The sequence below is a fragment of the Leuciscus leuciscus genome, assembly GCF_965113295.1.
Source record: "Leuciscus leuciscus genome assembly, chromosome: 9".
NCBI classification, from domain to species: Eukaryota; Metazoa; Chordata; class Actinopteri; order Cypriniformes; family Leuciscidae; genus Leuciscus; species Leuciscus leuciscus.
In genome coordinates, this window is record NC_138733.1 from 36,304,439 (window position 1) to 36,317,293 (window position 12,855).

General features: G+C 38.5%; 1 protein-coding gene across 2 annotated transcripts in view; it reads right to left on the minus strand.

Moving 5' to 3' along the window:
* atm (ATM serine/threonine kinase) overlaps positions 1-12,855 on the minus strand; it is a 74,285-nt gene that overhangs the window by 18,745 nt on the left and 42,685 nt on the right. For both annotated transcript variants that reach the window (XM_082180601.1, XM_082180600.1), the window contains 11 exons: positions 12,580-12,721; positions 10,948-11,124; positions 10,656-10,833; positions 10,429-10,540; positions 9,008-9,166; positions 8,813-8,921; positions 7,332-7,420; positions 5,770-5,872; positions 5,533-5,681; positions 4,092-4,196; positions 1,368-1,487 (listed from right to left, as the gene is read on the minus strand). In XM_082180601.1, coding sequence (XP_082036727.1) covers positions 1,368-1,487; positions 4,092-4,196; positions 5,533-5,681; positions 5,770-5,872; positions 7,332-7,420; positions 8,813-8,921; positions 9,008-9,166; positions 10,429-10,540; positions 10,656-10,833; positions 10,948-11,124; positions 12,580-12,721 — 1,443 coding nt within the window. The remainder of the gene's footprint in view (positions 1-1,367; positions 1,488-4,091; positions 4,197-5,532; positions 5,682-5,769; positions 5,873-7,331; positions 7,421-8,812; positions 8,922-9,007; positions 9,167-10,428; positions 10,541-10,655; positions 10,834-10,947; positions 11,125-12,579; positions 12,722-12,855) is intronic.

A 12,855-nucleotide genomic window follows, 5' to 3' on the forward strand; every position in this document is an offset into this window, starting at 1 on the left:
TGAAGTACAACAAAAGTACAAGTGCAATGCACACTCATCCGCTAATGTTAAGTGAGGAATGCAAATCATCTCGACAGCAGTAAATTTACCCTTCGCAGGGAGTTTGATTGACAGGTGATCTGACCAATCATAATCCGCCGAATCCGCCATTTCTGTCCGACAAAGCAGTCAGGAGAGTTAGTAGATTAACGTTGGAGGATTTGAACTTGAATAACGGAGTGTACTGACGTCTTTCTGCAGTTAAAACAACATTCCTTCTTATGTATATTCATGTTTATTTGATGCTATAAATTAACTAGAAGGAAGAGATGATTGGTTCACGAGCAGCTTTAAGAGGCTCTACAGCGATCTGCCACAACACATTAAAGAGCCACAAAACGGTATTTATTGTTTAAATTTCTTTATAAAATGACCAAATATGAAAGTTGAGACTTTGTTTACATATTAAAAGTAACCTGTTCTGTCCTGTCTGTCAGCACGTTGTCAGTGTCCTCTCTGCTCCGCGATGTATATTTCACTGTGTCGGACATAGCAACAGTAACTAAAGGGGGAGGGTCTTTGCGAACGGTCAATTAGAAACTTCACTAAACATGCAAACCATGATCGAAAAGTAAAAACTGTGAATGAGCAGGACTGTGACAGTGAGTAAGTAGGCTTACTTACAGCCCATCTTGCATAAATGGCATTGTTATGCCAACATAATGCATCACTAAAAAATGTTTGCACTAAAACGGGAGTTATTGTTGCATTGTTACCGTTAAGTTGCAACATATTATGAACTGTATGTCAGCATCTGTATCATTTTCTGCTAATAAATTGCAAATTGGGGCATGTTGCAAAGCAGTCCCATCTCTTGTGTTTTTATGAATGACGTGAGTGACTAGTCAACGTCGACTCGACTTTGATGTCATAACAGTCGACTTAAAAAAATCTGAAGTCGTTCAACCCCTACTACATACACATGAAAATTAGGGCTGTGCTGATTGGCTGAGGAACATTTACAAGCCATTGAACTACCATGTCATCATAGAATCATATTTTAAGTGACTGTCAATGAGAAAGATGCTCTTTGCACCCAGATAGTTTAGTCACAAAAGCTACATAGCACAAATTTGACCTTGACTTGATAGAAACATATACAATCATATTCAGAATCTATGAAAATTTTACTCTAAAGTTCTTAGATTCCTCAAGAAAAAAAATCAAGTTTCAAGATTTGATATGATACTCAATTATCATATCAAATCTTGAAACTTGATTTTTTTCTTGAGGAATCTAAGAACTTTAAGAGTCAAATTGTCATAATGTAGAACCCTGCAATAGTGCTTCAGGGAACAGTGCTTTTGCTTCTATGAATGTAACGTGACCTGGAGAAAAGCTCCTCGACGCCCCGCAGCTCACTGATCCTCTGCAGGTTACAGAGAGCGGGATACAGTGAAGACACGGCCTCCAGACTCCCACGACACAACTCCTCCACCTCATGACCTCTGGCAGAACAGGCAAACACATACAGGTCACATGGATGATGCCTCGTGGACAGGATCTATATTCGTGAGTGTTACTCAAGTCATAAAGTGAGGACAAGTATCCACAAAAACATCCACTTATTTTACCAGTGTAGAGGCCCATTCTCACCAAGAATGATAACTATAACGATAACTATATAAGCATCCACACCAATGGATTATATCGTTGTTTATTATAAGAGTGCGCTGCAGCTTTGTCGTCTGCCACTTTAAACGCTAAAACATTTTAAAGTCAGATGGGTTGAAAAGTTGAAAGTTATAGACTTTCTTATTAGTTATAGAAAATATTACATTGTTATGCATTGTTATGTGAAGTCGTGAACTTTTTTCTGTAAAAGAAATTGTATAAACTGCAATCTATTCTTTTAACCAAAGACTTTGAGACTTGTTATGCATTCTTGTATTTCCAAACGTTGGATTATTGTAATGTTTTATATAGTGCTGTCAAATGATAAAAATATTTAATCGCGATTAATCGCATTAATGTCATAGTTAACTCGCGATTAATCGCAATTAATCACACATTTTTATCTATTCTAAATGTCTCCTGATTTCTTTTTGTCCCATTATTTTTTCTCATTTTAATGCTCTTATCAACATGGAAAAGTGGATCGGCTTGCTTTGTGCAAATGTTTTTTTATTGAAAACAACATTGGCATATACTGTAGTGTTCAATTTCACACTAACATTCTCACTTGGAGCAAATAATTTCTCACACAATGTAACACTGTCCATCAATAAAAGGGTGAAAGAACACTGGACGAGAAGCGAAGCGCCTCGTATTTAAAATTCGAACACATTATTCTCTATGAGTGTACACACACCGGCGGCGCCATTCAGCGTTTTTATTGCTGGCCATAAACTGAGAAAGTGCGCGTCCGAAGTGCGATACAAGTTGTCCTAGACGCGGCTTCTCGGAAGCCCAAACAAGTGTGTGCGGCGTGCCTGTTGTTTTGTTTCCGGTCTAGCTAGATCCGGTGTGGTGTTGTCGTTTTACTAACGTTACTAGTTGTTGCACAAGCATGTGAAAAAAACTACAAAGTTTGCTAGGCGTTAATCTCGCGATAAAAAAATGTACGCCGTTAAAATGGGTTTGCGTTAACGCGTTAATAACGCGTTTAACTGACAGCCCTAGTTTTATATTTAGGCATTAGTGAAGCATTAGTTGTATACTTTTAGTATGTCCAAAAAGCTTCAGCAAGACTTTTAACTAATACCAGGAAAAGCGATTATATAACACCGGTGTTGATATCTCTTCACTGGCTACCTGTAATATACAAAATACAAAACAAGGTTTTAATGTTTGTCTACAAAGCACTGCATGATCAGGCTCCAAAGTATATAATTTAGGTACAGCACTTTGGTCTACTTTTTTTGTGGTTTTGAAAGTGCTTTATAAATAAATTTTGAGTTGAGCTGAGAATATTACTACTTCATATTAGGTCACCATGATTTTACAAAGCAAGACATGTTCCTGGGCTGGGTCAACATATTTTGTTGATCCTGGAACAAAATTCCTGTCCAAAATTTGAATCCCAACCATAACCCTACCTCTAAACTAGGGCTGCACAATATATCGGAATTATCGAAATATCGCAAATGTATATATCGCGATATGCATATCGCAACGGCTTGCAATAACTGGGGTCAAGAACAAAAGACAAAGAAAATCACTCACTGCTCTTGGCTGAATAACTTTTGTAGCTTTAATAAGAATCAGAATACATATTTAATTCATTCAGTGAAAACTAAGCAGTGTTTTATTTTTACATTTGATTATTCAGTTTCTGTTGTTAAATAAATCTAATGAAGGATAACCTGAAACCCTAAACCCTGTGATTTACACTGATGTAAACATAACACTTCTTTTGTTTCAGTAAAACACTGCTGTTCACTATCAGAAGTTGTAGGGATGTTTTCTTGTCACAAAAAGAATGTGAAACACGCATGTAGGTTATATAATTTTAAATATATTTTAAAGATAATTTAAGTTCATTTTACACACTTTAAGCATAATCGTCTCGCATATCGAATATTGCATTATTTAATGAGTTATCGCATTTTTCTTCAATATCGTGCAGCCCTACTCTAAACCTAACCCTACCCATAACATTTCTCTAAAATCAGAGAGAAATGATAGTGAATAACTCTGATGTAGAAGCACATAACCCTGGTCGTAAGCCTAAACTAGACATAAACTGTAAACTTGTCCCTCAAATCTGATTGGTTGATTGAAATGTTGTTCCAGGATCTACAATGATGTTGGTCTAGGAACATGTCGCACTTGGGTGAAATTAGGTTTGACCTTCCTATACGCAGAGTACTCATTCTGTACTGTACGCATTAGCCACTTACCTTCTAAAAAGAGGGCAATAATCGCGGTTAAATCAAATAATAGATATTTAATAATCGCGACAGGCCTTGTTATCGTTATAATTGTGGTGTGGACGTCCCTATTGTCATTGAATTAGAACGATTATATTAACTTTATAGTTATTGTTATAGTTATCGTTATAGTTATCGTCCTTGGTGTGAACAGGGCTTAACACAGTGTAAACTGGTTACCTGGCGTAGTTGAGGGTTTGCTCAAATAGGGACAGTTCTCGATCTCGCAAAGCTTGGAGGGCATTGAACAAGGACTCATTGATGCCAGGCTTCAACTTCTCATTTCTGAAAAAAAAAAGACAGAGGGTAGAGCACAACTGAAAAAAACCTTCACTACAGTTGAAAGTAAGTAATGATTCTTCCGTTCCATGGTTAAGGCGGCACACACTGCGCGAGTTCAGACACTCGGGAGGTTTGTGAGCCACTGCACACGTCACGAGTCAGTTAACCTGATAATCTCGTCAAAACAGCTGGTACACGGCACGACTGTATTACAGGGTGAGCTGGCGGCGATCACACGAGCTTTCGCACTGAACACGAAGATTGGAGCTTTCAATGTTGCTGCTCTAGCGTCAGATAGAAAAAAGAAAGAAAATAAAAAGACGAGTGTGAAACTGACGCATCTGCAGAGAACGACGCAGCCATTCCTTTCAACAACTAGAGAGTGTATTTGTGTGTGTCAGTGTGTGCGCACGCTGTAGGGATCTATAATAATATTCATGGATCTAGCCTAGGGGTAGTCAATTAAAGTTCCAAGAGGTCCGGCCTCTACATTTCCTTCCCAGCGGAGGTCTGGACAATACTTTTTTGGAACAGTTATACATTTCCATCGAGGCACAAAAAAAAAACGAAACACTCAAAATAGTCATCAAAGATTAGAATTTTGGGCCAAGAGAGCCAAAACAGTGATGTCTAAGAATTTTTACTAAAAATGTATCCCAATAAGTAAATATTTCTACCAACTGGATATAAATATAAAAAGGTTAGATCAGATGTTTTAATGGGCCATTTTTATTTATTTATTTATTTTACATTTAGACACCTACGTGTACAGTATATGGCACATTGAAGGCCTTGGGACTGAGAAAACATAAACATATGTTCAGGATTACCTCTTAAGAAAAGTATGGACCATTTTTATATCTTGCTCAAAGCAATAACCTACTAAAAACAAACAATGTACAAAGTCTAATAATCAAAACTTTCATCATGAGGACAAAACAAAGTTAACTAGTAATTTAAAAGTTTTTTTGTCTTTTAGTGTCTCTATAAATAATTTTCCAAATTATATTATGAAATGCTCTTCATATGCTGATTAATAATTCTAAATGTATGAAAAAACGTCTAAAAAACAGATGAACTAGTTTAGTTAAACCATCAGAATCATCTGAATGACAGATCTAAATAATTGTATTAGCAATTCTCATTTCTCATTTTCTGCAGTGTTTTAGCAAAAGTATCTATTTTGCTGCTCACCATGTTTCTGCTACTGTTATTAAAATAACTGTGTCGTCTGCAGCCATTAATGTGGCGCTTTACGTTTTAAGCGAGGGAGAGAGAGAGAGACACACACAAGAAGGGAAAGAGCTGTTAACTAAAGAGTGTTGATCCAAACACACACCTCTCAGGCAGGTCACAGTCCCACTGTGTGCTTCTCCAGGCGGCCTGAAGGCGCAGCTCTCGGAGTTCAGGACTCCACTCCACCCCCTCTCTCTCCAGCCCGTGGAGATACGTGCGCAGAATGCCACACAAACCGAAGTTCTGCAGACCCTGAGAGAGACACACACTGACCGCTGTTACCCAGAGACCACCACTTTAAATCGCATCCTCATAATTTGGAAAGAAGCTTCAACCGTACCTCTACTATGCCGATCTGTCGAGTGACCTCTGGGAGGTTGGAGTGAAGGTCATACGAAACCAAAGCCTTTTCCCACATGGCCTCATGTTCATACGTCCGAATTCTGGAGACCACACACACACACACACACACACACACACACACACACACACACGCACACAAAGAAAACATCAGGACCTTTACATTTAGAACTTAATTAGTAAGAAAGTAAAAATAGCTACAGGGTAACACTACAATAAGGACCATTAATTAACATTAACAAAACATTATTAAGTTAGTTAATAAATAAAAAAACGTTAACACTTTACAATAAGGTTCAGTTATTAAACATTAGTTCATGTATTAACTAACATAAACTAACCATGAGCAATACATTTGTTACTGTTTTTGTTCATCTTTGTTAAAAATACAACTGCTCATTGTTCGTTCATGTTCGCTAGTGCGCTAACTAATGTTAACAAGATTTTAATAAAGAAATTAACATTAACAAAGATTAACAAATGCTGTATAAGTTCAGTTCATTATTTCTAACTGTATTGTATTTGTAAAACAACTGTTCATTGCTAGTTCAACTTTCATGTTGAACTTTTATATGGATATATGAAATGAAAAACAAGCAGAATGAATTTGTGTAAATTGTAAAGTTGTTTTGATTTATATTTTTTACATGAACAAAATCATCTGAAAGCTTTGTTTTCTTTTAGGCAAACTGACACTGCATTTAACATAATAATATACAGTATAGTGACCAAATTAATTGATTATCCAATAAGTTAAATTTTAAAAAAATTATAAAAATTCTTTAATAAACAAAAATGACTGAAAACAGCCGCAGTCTGGCTTTCTTTTTATTATAGATACTATGGTAGTACTTTATTTTACAGTCCTGTTCCACATGAACATACTAAATTTATTATAGTTATTACAATAACTGGGTCATAACTAGGTTCTAAATCTGAACCTAACCTTAACCCAAGTAGTTACCTTATATTAACCAGTACTTTCTTAGGTAAAACACTGTAAGTACACATAAATGCATGTACTGTAAAATGAAGTGCAACCAATACTATTATTCTGATCACCAGTAGAATTTTTGTGCAAGCTTTAATTATTTTTGTAGGGCATATGGCCAAATAGTCTCTTTTGCATTTATGCAATATACTGGAGCCAAACCTGAGAAGGAAGTGCAGAAGATCCCACAGCAATCCTGTAGTAATTATGGGTGGTGATTATGCTAATTTGAATGAGCGAGTAAAAGTGCCCTATTTACGAATAATTGGAATTCATTACCGTTCACACGTTTAACTATCAAATCTACATAACATAAACAAAAATAGATTAATGAAGCATTTGTGAACCCAAAGGAGTTTTGGGAAGGTCCATTGTTTTGCACAAATTACTCTGAATTTACTTAATTTCTATATTTATTTGTTAATTCATATATGTATTCCTCATTCGATCTTGAATGAGGCCCATTGTGCATATAGTGTATATTCATATTTACATTTATTAAAACAGCTGGGTTTATTTAAAAGATCATCTATTGAGTTGAAAAGTCTCACCTAGTCAGAGGACTGATTAACTTCCCCCCTCCACATCCATACAGGCTGTCAGGTTCTCCAATGCACCTGTACACTTCAATCAGAAGTTCCTGACACAGACCAATCAAAGTCTTACTGAACATCCCAGTGTTTTCGGCATTATAATCAGTGAAGGAGAGTGTGTGAGCGGTGCAGAGAAGTGGAGTTACAGTGGCTACGTTTACATGCAACCAGATAATCCGTTAGTAATGGGGTTGACGGCTCAATCGGACTGAAAAGCCTTCATGTAAAAGCCTTAATCGATCCGACTGAGCTCGAGCCGAACGAATTTTCGATTTCGATTGGATTAAAAGGGGTGGTTTATTCCTTTTCTAATCCAATCGAGAGAACATGTAAACACTTGATCGGATTGAAAACCGAAACTGAAAGGACTGTGCATGTGCAATGACGTTGAAATAGCGTAATGACATATGACGCGCTGAACGAGCTGTTCTTCCTGTTGAATAAAGTGTCATATAAATGAGTGTCCCGTCATTCTGAAATTCTCCTTTCACAGCATCGGTGAAGTGGAGCAGGACAACGGTAGCCTGGTTAAAACCAGACCATTCTCAGTAGTAACTGAGTTATGGTCTGGCAAAGCTTCATTAATAACTCATTTCCAAAGGGGCGTCACCAACGGACGTCGCTCAAATGCCTCTGGGCACAATTGGATAGACCTAAAACCAATCAGAGCGATCGTCATCGTGTAAAAAGCCATATGCTGCGTCCCAATTCGCCTAAGTTACACAACGCCATAAAAGTACGTACTCTTTTTGTGAAGAAAATGTATTTACTTTTGAATGTGTAGCAAAAAAGTAGGCAAGCTTTGGGACATACTACTTCATCATCTTTATCGGACGGATCTGTCGCGTGCATCCTGTCATGTAAACTGCCCTGTCAATCATCGTGTCACAGTTAAAATCCTCTATTAAATCTAATTTCATTTCCTACCGTTTCGGAGAGAAATGTAGTGGCACGTTCATCTGCCAGTGGGTCTTTCATGGAGACTGTCCTCATGTGTTTGCAATTTGAATATAATAATGCTGCATTTAAAAGTCGGTGCGCTTCCCCAACGGACGTCACTCAAATGCCTCGGGCGCAATTGGATAGACCTAAAACCAATCAGAGCGATCGTGTAAAGCCCGCCTCAACGTTTCTGATTGTTGCCTCGATTTGGACGGATTAGAAATCGGCTTGAATGAGCTCTTTGCCAGACTACTTGCAGAGCAAATCTAAATTTGCCGGAAGTTTGTCTGGGTTTTCCCAGGCTAGGACAACGGCACCACCAGTCCTTGTTTCGGATTCTCATCCACGTTCGGATTCATCAATCGGAATGAATACAGTCCGATTGAAACAAAAGTTGTGCATGTAAACGTAGCCAGTGAAGAGTGGAGTTGAAGCGCAGTGATGAAATGGCGGTCGCTCCACTTCGCTTCCAGGCTCTGATACCCATCATCACCCACCTGGAGACTGATGCCAGAGTCTTCTAAACTCTTCTCATTCATGCTGCTGATGGACAGAGTCTGGCTGCTCTCATCAAACGTGATCCGTCTCGACACTCGAGACTGTGAGCTGAGACAAACACATGCCATTGGTCACTACACGGCTCTTCAAACAACAACCGTTTATAAGCAAGTCAGAGTGTGAACTGGCAGTACCTTCGGCTCTGCTCCATGTTGGATCTGATCTTGTCCACGTAGATCTCAGAGTACAGGAGAGCGGTGAAATGGGCCGAACACACCTGGGCGGCTCCAGCCACCTCCAGGTAATTCAGATCCAGCCAGAAATTAGAGTCACACACCGTCCCATATTCATTACTTTAAAAAAACAAAACAAAATGTTATAATTTAAATCACAATTACTGCACTTTACAATGTAACAACGTACTTTAAATGAATAGTTCACTTAAAAGTTTGGAACAACTTGAGGGCTTGAGTGAACTATTTCTTTAACTATTTAACCAGATCTCATTACAAATGCTCAACAAAGCAGAATCATGGTATCGCACAGAAAATATATAGTTCTGTCCTCACTACAATCAGTAAATGTATAATTAAAAAAAATACTAATCTTATTAAATTCCTCAAATGAGTTTCTTCAGATACGGGCACTTTTGGCCCAGTGACACACTCTCAAGGTCTATTCAATTTTTTTAAACTAATTACATTAGTTTACCAAAAACTAAAATATTCCCCAAAACATTTGTTCAAGAGAACAAAATCGCCACTTTCTGGTACATTGACGTAAATATCTAATAAAAATTGAAGTTTTTGTCATCGGGGAAAGCCACTGTGGTCTTTGAATGACTTGTGTCTTAGAGCGGCAGATGAAACGCAATACACACTGTCATGATATCTTGCGTTCGGAGGCGGATACCTAGTGTTTGTGAACGCAATCGTGTGAGATATTTAGAATTTATGCGCATTTTGGCATTTTCATCCAGGGTTTTTTTATGCGACATCATAAAATTTGCATTAAAATGGGTGGATGGAAACATAGCTAATATTTAATTGTGTACACGGTACATACAGTATATTACATTTATGTCCCTTTTTCCTGTTTTTGTCTGAAAGTCATCAACATTTCCACCACATCCGACATGGTTTCAAAATCCATAGTGAAATGTCTTTAGTCATGCTAAGGCTTATTTTAAAAGACAGAAATCAATGCACCGTAAAATCACACATCTGTATAATCTGCCAGCAAAATCCAAAAGTTTTATAGTGTGTAATTTTTCATCTGAAGCAGGTAAACAAATACATTAACATTGTTTAATACTTACTCAGCAATGACTCATTAAATTGATCAAAAGCGAAAGAAAAGGCACTTAAAATTTTACAAAAGATTCTATTTCTATCCTGAAAAACCTTACCGTCCTAACACACACACACACACACACATATATATCTGCAAAATCGGCGTGGAAATCCTCACGCAAAACTCTCGAGCAGCAATAAATGTTACCACCCCTAGGGGCAGTAGGGGTGCATGCATATTCAAAACATCAAAAATAAGAGCATTAATAATAATTATATACTTTGGCCACACAGAATTTGATAGAAATGAAACTTTTTCCAACCTTCCAGGTGCCACTGGGCGGCTCTGTTGTCTGAGATAGTCTATGACAGCCAGCATGCTGCGGAGTGAGGTTTTGTCTATCTGGCTCTGGTTGGCAACATCAATAATGTTCCCTGTTAAAACAGAAAAAACGCTCACTTGTACAGAATAGAGAATCTCTAATAAGGCAGCACTGCAGCAGAGCGAGTTGTTATTGCCATATTAATGAAGACTAACATGGTTTTGCACCTGAATCGGAGAGCATGGGGGTGGTGGGGCGGCTGGTGGGGGTGGAGGGTCTGCGGTACTGACTGAAGAAACTCTGGATGTGTGTGGATAACAGCTGCCTCCAGGAACCCTCCACATCTCCCAGGAGGATATCATGAACAAAGAGCGGCAGCATCCTCTGACAAAAATCTGTGTTCACCTACAGCAATAAAGAAGTTGCTTTACGTTTACACTAAAGCTTTTGGGTCAGACAAACACACATCAGCATTATACACTGGATCACCGAAATACAGCAACTTTTTCATCAGTGTACCTCGCATAAAGGTCTGGTGAGAAGTAGAGCTTCATTTCGGACCCCTCCACTGTCTAACAGGGCCATACACAGGTTCTTCAACCAGTCCTTGTGTCCACCAGGTGTCACTAGCCACAGGTCCGAGCTGTCCAGCCTGTCTCTGGACTCTGAGCTCACTTCCATGGTCATGATGGGCTCCTGTACAAAAGAGCAGATAAGTCCTATAAGGTGTGGACTGTAGTATGGGTTACTTTTATTACTGCAGGTATTATTTTAGTTGTCATTTAATGGTTTATTTATTAAAATATCTGTTATTCAATCATTTGTTTATTAAAGTACCTCTATTATAGCCTAGAAATCTAAACGCACCCTAGCGGCAGCACATTTTATTTTGCAGCCAGTGTCGTCTAGCAACTCTTCGTTGGCTTGCAAGCTGGAAAAACCAAACTCTAGTCAGGCCAATCACATCGTGTATAGAGTCGGTGGGCGGGCTTAACATAATGACGGCTGCTGGCGAACAGCGGTCTTTCGAATCGGCTTTGGCCGCGACTCTGGAAGACATGGAGTTAAGCTTTTCTTTGAGAAAAGAACAAAGAATGTCACCGAAGTCATTCTTAAAAAAGGAAGATGGGTTCGGAGTTTTGCCGACCGGATACGGCAAAAGTTTAATCTATCAAAAAGCTCCGCTGTTGGGAAAACGCTCTGGTTGGTTGTAGCGCTATTCTATTGCGTGCAGAGGGAATTTGTAGGACAACCGTTTATCTCGCCCCTCGGGTTGAGCCCTGACAATGCCAACATCTTGATGTGGGTCTGGCTTTTCAGGCTACCTCTATTATGCTTTTTCGGATATTACCTTTCATGCAGTGTGTAATACAGCTGTGAATGAAAAAAGTCTGCGAAGTTTCAAAGATTATTTTCTCCTAAAAGAAAGAAACAATTCTGAACTGACTGAAACAAGTCATCAGTCTTACTTCCTGCTCGAACGTGTGTGGATTTGTCACAAATTTGCATAATGCCAGTCTATGGTCTTCATTGGTGGCCGTCAAACAGCGTCTACTTCGACCCTCAAACACTGTAGTTGTAGCTGAGGCCTGGAAGAGTTTGATTCGTGCTGATGACATGTCGAGAAGACGCTGTTTTATGCGCTGTGAATGCAAATTCACATTTCACGCCCTTCCAAAGGATGAGGAATCAGGCTCGAATTGATACGGTAAAACCGATGCCATCATTACTGTTCATATCACTGTGTATAAAGTGCTGAGGAAGATCCAGAGCTGAAATTAAGATATTGTAATGCCAATCAGAGCAGAGCAGACCAATCACAACAGACTGGGCCATCTGACCAATCAGAGCAGAGGAAAGGAAGGGTTTATTGAGAATGAATTTGACTTGATCAAACTGTTTCAGACGAGGTGATGCTGTAATGTATATTATCAGAAAATTAAAAATATATATATATATATATATATATTTTTTTTTTACCTTGGGTGCATGTAAACCTATTGCAGGAGACCTTTAAAACAAAATAAGTTACTTGTAGCATAACAGAGGTACTTTAATGGTTCATTGATTCACAAATATTCAGCGTGCAGTTGGGATCAAGTGTCCATAAAAAGGATTTAATGTAGACATATGCAGATGTGAGACACTTGCCCGTCTCTTGGCAGAGCGGAAGGGGTTCAGGTATGCCAGCAAAGGGTCCCTTTTACTTTTATACATTTCTCCGAAATCAAGCCCAGACTGTGTGGCCAAGATGTCCTTTAAACACACACCAGCAGCCTGACGCACCGTAATGCTGAAATAAAAGAGAGAACTATGATGTAAGTGATGCAGGCACATTCAAAATAAATACTATTAGAAAGCAAATACTAGAAATTGTTTCATGTGAATTTGTCATGAAGTTGATCCAAGAACAGTGTGAAAGTCAGG